This window comes from Ambystoma mexicanum, chromosome 8, assembly GCF_040938575.1.
Source record: "Ambystoma mexicanum isolate Mex_15411 chromosome 8, UKY_AmexF1_1, whole genome shotgun sequence".
NCBI classification, from domain to species: domain Eukaryota; kingdom Metazoa; phylum Chordata; class Amphibia; order Caudata; family Ambystomatidae; genus Ambystoma; species Ambystoma mexicanum.
The window spans coordinates 996,629,453-996,644,424 of NC_090929.1; the positions used below are offsets into that span (position 1 = coordinate 996,629,453).

Sequence of the window (14,972 nt, forward strand, 5' to 3'; positions counted from 1 at the left end):
AGCCATCGTCTGAGGTTGAAAACTCTTCTGAAACGCAGCCATTAACCAGCTCAAAGATTGATTATTCATCTCAGGCGTTCATTTCACCAGAAACCTCAACAACTCACCTGATGTCTACTGCTTCAACAGGTGTCTCAAAACATATTGCATCACCAAGCACTGTTGTTCCTTTCACAAGGCAAAACCCTCCATTCACAAAGGTTCAATCAACAGAACTGTCGGCATCTGAAAAATTCCCAGAGCATTCTGAAAAATCTGCTTCCACTGAACCAAAACTTATATCTGAACCATCATCTGTTGCTCAATTTAGCATTTCGACTGAAAGCAGTAGTTCACTCTCAGCAGCCAAACTCTACAACAGCCCTGAATTGTCAAGCATAGTAGGGACTGTATTGTCATCCTATCCTTTTCCCAGCCCCACAATGCAATCTGCTAAACATATCACTACGTCTGAATCTGGTGATGTGTCTCTACCACAGTCATCATCGACAGTTACACTCACAGAAGAACCAGTGCTAACCGAGTCTTCAGTATCAATGTCTTCTTTACCAGCACCAGGAAGCAGCCCTTCCTTGTTTACATTGGCCGTCACCGATACAGCCACTGGTATGACTGAAGAAATGGCCTCCACTGAATTGCTTTCCACCACACTAAGCCTATCAAGTTACATGACTTCTCCCCTGGACACATCAACAGTACCACCAACTGAGGTAACAACATCAGTTACATCAACTGCTGAGAGAATTTCGATATCTGCATCAGACAGCAATATTTTCACAGTTGACCAAACACAAAAATCCCCAGCCGAAATCCTGTCTACAAGAGAAGCTGAAATGTCTTCTAATCCATCTTCTGCACATTCATCTGTTCCTGTTTCAGAAGTATCCACTCCCCCCACAAAACTCAGCAGTTTTACAAAAACGCATTCACAGCCTAAGTCTGAGGTTGAAATGTCTTCTGAAACACAGCCATCAACGAGCTCAGAGATCGTTTATTCATCTCAGGCGTTCGTTTCACCAGAAACCTCCACAACTCACTTGATCTCTACTCCTTCAACAGATGTCTCAAAACCTATTGCATCATCAAAAACTGTTGTTCCTTCCACAAGGCATATGCCTCCTTTCACAGAGGGTCAATCAACAGAACTGTCGACATCTACCAATTCACAAGATAATTCTGAAAAATCGGTTTACACTGAACCAAAACTTACATCTGAACCATCACCTGTTGCTCAGTTAAGCATTTCGACTGAAAGCAGTAGTTCACTCTCAACAGCCACACTCTCCAGCAGCCCTGAATTGTCAAGCATAGTAGGGACTGTATTGTCATCCTATCCTTTTCCCAGCCCCACAATGCAATCTGCTAAACAAATCACTACATCTGAATTTGGGGATGTGTCTCTACCACAGTCATCATCGACAGTTACACTCACAGAAGAACCAGTGCTAACCGAGTCTTCAGTATCGATGTCTTCCTTACCAGCACCAGGAAGCAGCCCTTCCTTGTTTACATTGGCCGTCACCGATACAGCCATTCGTATGACTGAAGAAATGGCCTTCACTGAATTGCTTTCCACCACACTAAGCCTATCAAGTTACAGGACTTCTCCCCTGGACACATCAACAGTACCACCTACTGAGGTAACACCTGTTACATCAACTGCTGAGAGAATTTCGATATCTGCATCAGACAGCAATATTTTCACAGTTGACCAAACACAAAAATCCCCAGCCGAAATCCTGTCTACAAGAGAAGCTGCAATGTCTTCTTATCCATCTTCTGCACTTTCATCTGTTCCTGTTTCAAAAGTATCCACTGCCCCCACAAAACTCAGCAGTTTTACAAAAACGCATTCACAGCCCAAGTCTGAGGTTGAAATGTCTTCTGAAACACAGCCATCAACCAGCTCAGAGATCGTTTATTCATCTCAGGCGTTCGTTTCACCAGAAACCTCGACAATTCACTTGACCTCTACTCCTTCTTCAGATGTCTCAAAACCTATTGCATCATCAAACACTGTTGTTCCTTCCACAAGGCATATGCCTCCTTTCACAGAGGGTCAATCAACAGAACTGTCGACATCTACCAATTCACCAGATCATTCTGAAAAATCTGTTTACACTGAACCAAAACTTACATCTGAAACATTACCTGTTGCTCAGTTTAGCATTTCGACTGAAAGCAGTGGTTCAATCTCAACAGCCACATTCGCCAGCAGCCCTGAATTGTCAAGCATAGTAGGGACTGTATTGTCATCCTATCCTTTACCCAGTCCCACAATGCAATCTGCTAAACAAATCACTTCTGAATCTGGGGATGTGTATCTACCACAGTCATCATCGACAGTTACACTCACAGAAGAACCAGTGCTAACCGAGTCTTCAGTATCGATGTCTTCCTTACCAGCACCAGGAAGCAGTCCTTCCTTGTTTACATTGGCCGTCACCGATACAGCCACTCGTATGACTGAAGAAATGGCCTTCACTGAATTGCTTTCCACCACACTAAGCCTTTCAAGTTACATGACTTCTCCCCTGGACACATCAACAGTACCACCTACTGAGGTAACACCGGTTACATCAACTGCTGAGAGAATTTCGATATCTGCATCAGACAGCAATATTTTCACAGTTGACCAAACACAAAAATCCCCAGCCGAAATCCTGTCTACACGAGAAGCTCCAATGTCTTCTAATCCATCTTCTTCACATTCATCTGTTCCTGTTTCAGAAGTATCCGCTCTCTCCACAAAACTCAGCAGTTTTACAAAAACGCATTCACAGCCTAAATCTGAAGTTGGAATGTCTTCGGAAACTCAGACATCAACCAGCTCAGAGATCGTTTATTCATCTCAGGCGTTCGTTTCACCAGAAACCTCCACAACTCACATGATCTCTACTCCTTCAACAGATGTCTCAAAACCTATTGCATCATCAAAAACTGTTGTTCCTTCCACAAGGCATGTGCCTCCTTTCACAGAGGGTCAATCAACAGAACTGTCGACATCTACCAATTCACCAGATCATTCTGAAAAATCGGTTTACACTGAACCAAAATCTACATCTGAACCATCCCCTGTTGCTCAGTTTAGCATTTTGCCTGAAAGCAGTGGTTCACTCTCAACAGCCACACTCTCCAGCAGCCCTGAATTGTCAAGCATAGTAGGGACTGTATTGTCATCCTATCCTTTACCCAGTCCCACAATGCAATCTGCTAAACAAATCACTACGTCTGAATCTGGGGATGTGTCTCTACCACAGTCATCATCGACAGTTACACTCACAGAAGAACCTTTGCTAACCGAGTCTTCAGTATCGATGTCTTCTTTACCAGCACCAGGAAGTAGCCCTTCCTTGTTTACATTGGCCGTCACTGATACAGCCACTCGGATGACTGAAGAAATGGCCTCCACTGAATTGCTTTCCACCACACTAAGCCTATCAAGTTACATGACTTCTCCCCTGGAGACATCAACAGTACCACCTACTGAGGTAACAACATCTGTTACATCAACTGCTGAGAGAATTTCAATGTCTGCATCAGAGAGCAATATTTTCACAGTTGACCAAACACAAAAATCCCCAGCCGAAATCCTGTCTACACGAGAAGCTCCAATGTCTTCTAGTCCATCTTCTTCACATTCATCTGTTCCTGTTTCAGAAGTATCCACTCCCTCCACAAAACTCAGCAGTTTTACAAAAACGCATTCAAAGCCTAAGTCTGAGGTTGAAATGTCATCTGAAACTCAGCCATCAACCAGCTCAGAGATCGTTTATTCATCTCAGGCGTTCGTTTCACCAGAAACCTCAACAACTCACCTGATGTCTACTGCTTCAACAGGTGTCTCAAAACATATTGCATCACCAAGCACTGTTGTTCCTTTCACAAGGCAAACACCTCCATTCACAAAGGTTCAATCAACAGAACTGTCGGCATCTGAAAAATTCCCAGAGCATTCTGAAAAATCTGCTTCCACTGAACCAAAACTTATATCTGAACCATCATCTGTTGCTCAATTTAGCATTTCGACTGAAAGCAGTAGTTCACTCTCAGCAGCCAAACTCTACAACAGCCCTGAATTGTCAAGCATAGTAGGGACTGTATTGTCATCCTATCCTTTTCCCAGCCCCACAATGCAATCTGCTAAACATATCACTACGTCTGAATCTGGTGATGTGTCTCTACCACAGTCATCATCGACAGTTACACTCACAGAAGAACCAGTGCTAACCGAGTCTTCAGTATCAATGTCTTCTTTACCAGCACCAGGAAGCAGCCCTTCCTTGTTTACATTGGCCGTCACCGATACAGCCACTGGTATGACTGAAGAAATGGCCTCCACTGAATTGCTTTCCACCACACTAAGCCTATCAAGTTACATGACTTCTCCCCTGGACACATCAACAGTACCACCTACTGAGGTAACAACATCAGTTACATCAACTGCTGAGAGAATTTCGATATCTGCATCAGACAGCAATATTTTCACAGTTGACCAAACACAAAAATCCCCAGCCGAAATCCTGTCTACAAGAGAAGCTGAAATGTCTTCTAATCCATCTTCTGCACATTCATCTGTTCCTGTTTCAGAAGTATCCACTCCCCCCACAAAACTCAGCAGTTTTACAAAAACGCATTCACAGCCTAAGTCTGAGGTTGAAATGTCTTCTGAAACACAGCCATCAACGAGCTCAGAGATCGTTTATTCATCTCAGGCGTTCGTTTCACCAGAAACCTCCACAACTCACTTGATCTCTACTCCTTCAACAGATGTCTCAAAACCTATTGCATCATCAAAAACTGTTGTTCCTTCCACAAGGCATATGCCTCCTTTCACAGAGGGTCAATCAACAGAACTGTCGACATCTACCAATTCACAAGATAATTCTGAAAAATCGGTTTACACTGAACCAAAACTTACATCTGAACCATCACCTGTTGCTCAGTTAAGCATTTCGACTGAAAGCAGTAGTTCACTCTCAACAGCCACACTCTCCAGCAGCCCTGAATTGTCAAGCATAGTAGGGACTGTATTGTCATCCTATCCTTTTCCCAGCCCCACAATGCAATCTGCTAAACAAATCACTACGTCTGAATTTGGGGATGTGTCTCTACCACAGTCATCATCGACAGTTACACTCACAGAAGAACCAGTGCTAACCGAGTCTTCAGTATCGATGTCTTCCTTACCAGCACCAGGAAGCAGCCCTTCCTTGTTTACATTGGCCGTCACCGATACAGCCATTCGTATGACTGAAGAAATGGCCTTCACTCAATTGCTTTCCACCACACTAAGCCTATCAAGTTACAGGACTTCTCCCCTGGACACATCAACAGTACCACCTACTGAGGTAACACCTGTTACATCAACTGCTGAGAGAATTTCGATATCTGCATCAGACAGCAATATTTTCACAGTTGACCAAACACAAAAATCCCCAGCCGAAATCCTGTCTACAAGAGAAGCTGCAATGTCTTCTTATCCATCTTCTGCACTTTCATCTGTTCCTGTTTCAAAAGTATCCACTGCCCCCACAAAACTCAGCAGTTTTACAAAAACGCATTCACAGCCCAAGTCTGAGGTTGAAATGTCTTCTGAAACACAGCCATCAACCAGCTCAGAGATCGTTTATTCATCTCAGGCGTTCGTTTCACCAGAAACCTCGACAATTCACTTGACCTCTACTCCTTCTTCAGATGTCTCAAAACCTATTGCATCATCAAACACTGTTGTTCCTTCCACAAGGCATATGCCTCCTTTCACAGAGGGTCAATCAACAGAACTGTCGACATCTACCAATTCACCAGATCATTCTGAAAAATCTGTTTACACTGAACCAAAACTTACATCTGAACCATCACCTGTTGCTCAGTTTAGCATTTCGACTGAAAGCAGTGGTTCAATCTCAACAGCCACATTCGCCAGCAGCCCTGAATTGTCAAGCATAGTAGGGACTGTATTGTCATCCTATCCTTTACCCAGTCCCACAATGCAATCTGCTAAACAAATCACTTCTGAATCTGGGGATGTGTATCTACCACAGTCATCATCGACAGTTACACTCACAGAAGAACCAGTGCTAACCGAGTCTTCAGTATCGATGTCTTCCTTACCAGCACCAGGAAGCAGTCCTTCCTTGTTTACATTGGCCGTCACCGATACAGCCACTCGTATGACTGAAGAAATGGCCTTCACTGAATTGCTTTCCACCACACTAAGCCTTTCAAGTTACATGACTTCTCCCCTGGACACATCAACAGTACCACCTACTGAGGTAACACCGGTTACATCAACTGCTGAGAGAATTTCGATATCTGCATCAGACAGCAATATTTTCACAGTTGACCAAACACAAAAATCCCCAGCCGAAATCCTGTCTACACGAGAAGCTCCAATGTCTTCTAATCCATCTTCTTCACATTCATCTGTTCCTGTTTCAGAAGTATCCGCTCTCTCCACAAAACTCAGCAGTTTTACAAAAACGCATTCACAGCCTAAATCTGAAGTTGGAATGTCTTCGGAAACTCAGACATCAACCAGCTCAGAGATCGTTTATTCATCTCAGGCGTTCGTTTCACCAGAAACCTCCACAACTCACATGATCTCTACTCCTTCAACAGATGTCTCAAAACCTATTGCATCATCAAAAACTGTTGTTCCTTCCACAAGGCATGTGCCTCCTTTCACAGAGGGTCAATCAACAGAACTGTCGACATCTACCAATTCACCAGATCATTCTGAAAAATCGGTTTACACTGAACCAAAATCTACATCTGAACCATCCCCTGTTGCTCAGTTTAGCATTTTGCCTGAAAGCAGTGGTTCACTCTCAACAGCCACACTCTCCAGCAGCCCTGAATTGTCAAGCATAGTAGGGACTGTATTGTCATCCTATCCTTTACCCAGTCCCACAATGCAATCTGCTAAACAAATCACTACGTCTGAATCTGGGGATGTGTCTCTACCACAGTCATCATCGACAGTTACACTCACAGAAGAACCTTTGCTAACCGAGTCTTCAGTATCGATGTCTTCTTTACCAGCACCAGGAAGTAGCCCTTCCTTGTTTACATTGGCCGTCACTGATACAGCCACTCGGATGACTGAAGAAATGGCCTCCACTGAATTGCTTTCCACCACACTAAGCCTATCAAGTTACATGACTTCTCCCCTGGAGACATCAACAGTACCACCTACTGAGGTAACAACATCTGTTACATCAACTGCTGAGAGAATTTCAATGTCTGCATCAGAGAGCAATATTTTCACAGTTGACCAAACACAAAAATCCCCAGCCGAAATCCTGTCTACACGAGAAGCTCCAATGTCTTCTAGTCCATCTTCTTCACATTCATCTGTTCCTGTTTCAGAAGTATCCACTCCCTCCACAAAACTCAGCAGTTTTACAAAAACGCATTCAAAGCCTAAGTCTGAGGTTGAAATGTCATCTGAAACTCAGCCATCAACCAGCTCAGAGATCGTTTATTCATCTCAGGCGTTCGTTTCACCAGAAACCTCAACAACTCACCTGATGTCTACTGCTTCAACAGGTGTCTCAAAACATATTGCATCACCAAGCACTGTTGTTCCTTTCACAAGGCAAACACCTCCATTCACAAAGGTTCAATCAACAGAACTGTCGGCATCTGAAAAATTCCCAGAGCATTCTGAAAAATCTGCTTCCACTGAACCAAAACTTATATCTGAACCATCATCTGTTGCTCAATTTAGCATTTCGACTGAAAGCAGTAGTTCACTCTCAGCAGCCAAACTCTACAACAGCCCTGAATTGTCAAGCATAGTAGGGACTGTATTGTCATCCTATCCTTTTCCCAGCCCCACAATGCAATCTGCTAAACATATCACTACGTCTGAATCTGGTGATGTGTCTCTACCACAGTCATCATCGACAGTTACACTCACAGAAGAACCAGTGCTAACCGAGTCTTCAGTATCAATGTCTTCTTTACCAGCACCAGGAAGCAGCCCTTCCTTGTTTACATTGGCCGTCACCGATACAGCCACTGGTATGACTGAAGAAATGGCCTCCACTGAATTGCTTTCCACCACACTAAGCCTATCAAGTTACATGACTTCTCCCCTGGACACATCAACAGTACCACCTACTGAGGTAACAACATCAGTTACATCAACTGCTGAGAGAATTTCGATATCTGCATCAGACAGCAATATTTTCACAGTTGACCAAACACAAAAATCCCCAGCCGAAATCCTGTCTACAAGAGAAGCTGAAATGTCTTCTAATCCATCTTCTGCACATTCATCTGTTCCTGTTTCAGAAGTATCCACTCCCCCCACAAAACTCAGCAGTTTTACAAAAACGCATTCACAGCCTAAGTCTGAGGTTGAAATGTCTTCTGAAACACAGCCATCAACGAGCTCAGAGATCGTTTATTCATCTCAGGCGTTCGTTTCACCAGAAACCTCCACAACTCACTTGATCTCTACTCCTTCAACAGATGTCTCAAAACCTATTGCATCATCAAAAACTGTTGTTCCTTCCACAAGGCATATGCCTCCTTTCACAGAGGGTCAATCAACAGAACTGTCGACATCTACCAATTCACAAGATAATTCTGAAAAATCGGTTTACACTGAACCAAAACTTACATCTGAACCATCACCTGTTGCTCAGTTAAGCATTTCGACTGAAAGCAGTAGTTCACTCTCAACAGCCACACTCTCCAGCAGCCCTGAATTGTCAAGCATAGTAGGGACTGTATTGTCATCCTATCCTTTTCCCAGCCCCACAATGCAATCTGCTAAACAAATCACTACGTCTGAATTTGGGGATGTGTCTCTACCACAGTCATCATCGACAGTTACACTCACAGAAGAACCAGTGCTAACCGAGTCTTCAGTATCGATGTCTTCCTTACCAGCACCAGGAAGCAGCCCTTCCTTGTTTACATTGGCCGTCACCGATACAGCCATTCGTATGACTGAAGAAATGGCCTTCACTCAATTGCTTTCCACCACACTAAGCCTATCAAGTTACAGGACTTCTCCCCTGGACACATCAACAGTACCACCTACTGAGGTAACACCTGTTACATCAACTGCTGAGAGAATTTCGATATCTGCATCAGACAGCAATATTTTCACAGTTGACCAAACACAAAAATCCCCAGCCGAAATCCTGTCTACAAGAGAAGCTGCAATGTCTTCTTATCCATCTTCTGCACTTTCATCTGTTCCTGTTTCAAAAGTATCCACTGCCCCCACAAAACTCAGCAGTTTTACAAAAACGCATTCACAGCCCAAGTCTGAGGTTGAAATGTCTTCTGAAACTCAGCCATCAACCAGCTCAGAGATCGTTTATTCATCTCAGGCGTTCGTTTCACCAGAAACCTCGACAATTCACTTGACCTCTACTCCTTCTTCAGATGTCTCAAAACCTATTGCATCATCAAACACTGTTGTTCCTTCCACAAGGCATATGCCTCCTTTCACAGAGGGTCAATCAACAGAACTGTCGACATCTACCAATTCACCAGATCATTCTGAAAAATCTGTTTACACTGAACCAAAACTTACATCTGAACCATCACCTGTTGCTCAGTTTAGCATTTCGACTGAAAGCAGTGGTTCAATCTCAACAGCCACATTCGCCAGCAGCCCTGAATTGTCAAGCATAGTAGGGACTGTATTGTCATCCTATCCTTTACCCAGTCCCACAATGCAATCTGCTAAACAAATCACTTCTGAATCTGGGGATGTGTATCTACCACAGTCATCATCGACAGTTACACTCACAGAAGAACCAGTGCTAACCGAGTCTTCAGTATCGATGTCTTCCTTACCAGCACCAGGAAGCAGTCCTTCCTTGTTTACATTGGCCGTCACCGATACAGCCACTCGTATGACTGAAGAAATGGCCTTCACTGAATTGCTTTCCACCACACTAAGCCTTTCAAGTTACATGACTTCTCCCCTGGACACATCAACAGTACCACCTACTGAGGTAACACCGGTTACATCAACTGCTGAGAGAATTTCGATATCTGCATCAGACAGCAATATTTTCACAGTTGACCAAACACAAAAATCCCCAGCCGAAATCCTGTCTACACGAGAAGCTCCAATGTCTTCTAATCCATCTTCTTCACATTCATCTGTTCCTGTTTCAGAAGTATCCGCTCTCTCCACAAAACTCAGCAGTTTTACAAAAACGCATTCACAGCCTAAATCTGAAGTTGGAATGTCTTCGGAAACTCAGACATCAACCAGCTCAGAGATCGTTTATTCATCTCAGGCGTTCGTTTCACCAGAAACCTCCACAACTCACATGATCTCTACTCCTTCAACAGATGTCTCAAAACCTATTGCATCATCAAAAACTGTTGTTCCTTCCACAAGGCATGTGCCTCCTTTCACAGAGGGTCAATCAACAGAACTGTCGACATCTACCAATTCACCAGATCATTCTGAAAAATCGGTTTACACTGAACCAAAATCTACATCTGAACCATCCCCTGTTGCTCAGTTTAGCATTTTGCCTGAAAGCAGTGGTTCACTCTCAACAGCCACACTCTCCAGCAGCCCTGAATTGTCAAGCATAGTAGGGACTGTATTGTCATCCTATCCTTTACCCAGTCCCACAATGCAATCTGCTAAACAAATCACTACGTCTGAATCTGGGGATGTGTCTCTACCACAGTCATCATCGACAGTTACACTCACAGAAGAACCTTTGCTAACCGAGTCTTCAGTATCGATGTCTTCTTTACCAGCACCAGGAAGTAGCCCTTCCTTGTTTACATTGGCCGTCACTGATACAGCCACTCGGATGACTGAAGAAATGGCCTCCACTGAATTGCTTTCCACCACACTAAGCCTATCAAGTTACATGACTTCTCCCCTGGAGACATCAACAGTACCACCTACTGAGGTAACAACATCTGTTACATCAACTGCTGAGAGAATTTCAATGTCTGCATCAGAGAGCAATATTTTCACAGTTGACCAAACACAAAAATCCCCAGCCGAAATCCTGTCTACACGAGAAGCTCCAATGTCTTCTAGTCCATCTTCTTCACATTCATCTGTTCCTGTTTCAGAAGTATCCACTCCCTCCACAAAACTCAGCAGTTTTACAAAAACGCATTCAAAGCCTAAGTCTGAGGTTGAAATGTCATCTGAAACTCAGCCATCAACCAGCTCAGAGATCGTTTATTCATCTCAGGCATTCGTTTCACCAGAAACCTCCACAACTCACATGATCTCTACGCCTTCAACAGATGTCTCAAAAGCTATTGCATCATCAAAAACTGTTGTTCCTTCCACAAGGCATATGCCTCCTTTCATAGAGGGTCAATCAACAGAACTGTCGACATCTACCAATTCACCAGATCATACTGAAAAATCGGTTTACACTGAACCAAAACTTACATCTGAACCATCACCTGTTGCTCAGTTTAGCATTTCGACTGAAAGCAGTGGTTCACTCTCAACAGCCACACTCTCCAGCAGCCCTGAATTGTCAAGCATAGTAGGGACTGTATTGTCATCCTATCCTTTACCCAGTCCCACAATGCAATCTGCTAAACAAATCACTATGTCTGAATCTGGGGATGTGTCTCTACCACAGTCATCATCGACAGTTACACTCACAGAAGAACCAATGCTAACTGAGTCTTCAGTATCGATGTCTTCCTTACCAGCACCAGGAAGTAGCCCTTCCTTGTTTACATTGGCCGTCACCGATACAGCCACTCGTATGACTGAAGAAATGGCCTCCACTGAATTGCTTTCCACCACACTAAGCATATCAAGTTACATGACTTCTCCCCTGGACACATCAACAGTACCACCTACTGAGGTAACAACGTCAGTTACATCAACTGCTGAGAGAATTTCAATGTTTGCGTCAGACAGCAATATTTTCACAGTTGACCAAACACAAAAATCCCCAGCCGAAATCCTGTCTACACGAGAATCTGAAATGTCTTCTAATCCATCTTCTGCACTTTCATCTGTTCCTGTTTCAAAAGTATCCACTGCCCCCACAAAACTCAGCAGTTTTACAAAAACACATTCACAGCCCAAGTCTGAGGTTGAAATGTCTTCTGAAACACAGCCATCAACCAGCTCAGAGATCGTTTATTCATCTCAGGCGTTCGTTTCACCAGAAACCTCGACAATTCACTTGACCTCTACTCCTTCTTCAGATGTCTCAAAACCTATTGCATCATCAAAAACTGTTGTTCCTTCCACAAGGCATATGCCTCCTTTGACAGAGGGTCAATCAACAGAACTGTCAACTTCTACCAATTCACCGGATCATTCTGAAAAATCGGTTTACACTGAACCAAAACTTACATCTGAACCATCACCTGTTGCGGAGTTTAGCATTTCGACTGAAAGCACTGGTTCACTCTCAACAGCCACACTCTCCAGCAGCCCTGAATTGTCAAGCATAGTAGGGACTGTATTGTCATCCTATACTTTACCCAGACCCACAATGCAATCTGCTAAACAAATCACTACGTCTGAATCTGGGGGAGTGTCTCTACCACAGTCATCATCGACAGTTACACTCACAGAAGAACCAGTGCTACCCGAGTCTTCAGTATCGATGTCTTCCTTAGCAGCACTAGGAAGCAGCCCTTCCTTGTTTACATTGGCCGTCACCGATACAGCCACTCGTATGACTGAAGAAATGGCCTTCACTGAATTGATTTCCACCACACTAAGCCTATCAAGTTACATGACTTCTCCCCTGGACACATCAACAGTACCACCTACTGAGGTAACAACGTCAGTTACATCAACTGCTGAGAGAATTTCAATGTTTGCGTCAGACAGCAATATTTTCACAGTTGACCAAACACAAAAATCCCCAGCAGAAATCCTGTCTACACGAGAAGCTCCAATGTTTTCTAATCCATCTTCTGCACTTTCATCTGTTCCTGTTTCAAAAGTATCCACTGCCCCCACAAAACTCAGCAGTTTTACAAAAACGCATTCACAGCCCAAGTCTGAGGTTGAAATGTCTTCTGAAACTCAGCCATCAACCAGCTCAGAGATCGTTTATTTATCTCAGGCGTTCGTTTCACCAGAAACCTCGACAATTCACTTGACCTCTACTCCTTCTTCAGATGTCTCAAAACCTATTGCATCATCAAAAACTGTTGTTCCTTTCACAAGGCATATGCCTCCTTTCACAGAGGGTCAATCAACAGAACTGTCAACTTCTACCAATTCACCAGATCATTCTGAAAAATCGGTTTACACTGAACCAAAACTTACATCTGAACCATCCCCTGTTGCTCAGTTTAGCATTTCGACTGAAAGCAGTGGTGCACTCTCAAAAGCCACACTCTCCAGCAGCCCTGAATTGTCAAGCATAGTAGGGACTGTATTGTCATCCTATCCTTTACCCAGTCCCACAATGCAATCTGCTAAACAAATCACTACGTCTGAATCTGGGGATGTGTCTCTACCACAGTCATCATCGACAGTTACACTCACAGAAGAACCAGTGCTACCCGAGTCTTCAGTATCGATGTCTTCCTTAGCAGCACTAGGAAGCAGCCCTTCCTTGTTTACATTGGCCGTCACCGATACAGCCACTCGTATGACTGAAGAAATGGCCTTCACTGAATTGATTTCCACCACACTAAGCCTATCAAGTTACATGACTTCTCCCCTGGACACATCAACAGTACCACCTACTGAGGTAACAACGTCAGTTACATCAACTGCTGAGAGAATTTCAATGTTTGCGTCAGACAGCAATATTTTCACAGTTGACCAAACACAAAAATCCCCAGCAGAAATCCTGTCTACACGAGAAGCTCCAATGTTTTCTAATCCATCTTCTGCACTTTCATCTGTTCCTGTTTCAAAAGTATCCACTGCCCCCACAAAACTCAGCAGTTTTACAAAAACGCATTCACAGCCCAAGTCTGAGGTTGAAATGTCTTCTGAAACTCAGCCATCAACCAGCTCAGAGATCGTTTATTTATCTCAGGCGTTCGTTTCACCAGAAACCTCGACAATTCACTTGACCTCTACTCCTTCTTCAGATGTCTCAAAACCTATTGCATCATCAAAAACTGTTGTTCCTTTCACAAGGCATATGCCTCCTTTCACAGAGGGTCAATCAACAGAACTGTCAACTTCTACCAATTCACCAGATCATTCTGAAAAATCGGTTTACACTGAACCAAAACTTACATCTGAACCATCCCCTGTTGCTCAGTTTAGCATTTCGACTGAAAGCAGTGGTGCACTCTCAAAAGCCACACTCTCCAGCAGCCCTGAATTGTCAAGCATAGTAGGGACTGTATTGTCATCCTATCCTTTACCCAGTCCCACAATGCAATCTGCTAAACAAATCACTACGTCTGAATCTGGGGATGTGTCTCTACCACAGTCATCATCGACAGTTACACTCACAGAAGAATCTTTGCTAACCGAGTCTTCAGTATCGATGTCTTCTTTACCAGCATCAGGAAGCCGGCCTTCCATTGCTATACTGCCCGTCACCCATACAGCCACTCGTATCACTGAAGCAATGGCCTCCATTGAATTGCCTTCCACCACACTAAGCAAATCTAGCTACGTGACAGACACAATAGACACAGAGGAATTCACAGATTCTAGCACAGCATCAACGTTTTCTGTGTCTCTAAGGGGTATCTATTCTGAAGCAAGTGTTACATTAGAGAAAACAGTAACCAGTTCTTCCATCCGTTCATCTGACAGCAGAATGATAAACACTGTAGCCTCCATTTCAACGGTCACTGAACCATTAATGACAGCAGCTGTACCTTCCACAATACAGCAAACTAGAAGGATTACCCATACAATGCCACCAACTGAGCTCCATTCAACTTTGTGGTTGACTTCTCCCCTGGACACATCAACAGAACAACCTATGGAGGTAACAACATCTGTTACATCAACTGCTGAGGGAATTTCAATATCTGCATCGGAAGGCGGT

The 14,972-nt window shown here is 43.7% G+C and overlaps 1 protein-coding gene across 1 annotated transcript in view; it reads left to right on the forward strand.

The window, feature by feature from the left end:
* The first annotated feature begins 1,352 nt into the window (after positions 1–1,352).
* LOC138472970 (mucin-3B-like) overlaps positions 1,353–14,972 on the forward strand; it is a 65,780-nt gene continuing 52,160 nt past the window's right edge. The window contains exon 1 of the mRNA XM_069611400.1: positions 1,353–14,970. Within this exon, the coding sequence (XP_069467501.1) occupies positions 1,353–14,970 (13,618 nt within the window). The remainder of the gene's footprint in view (positions 14,971–14,972) is intronic.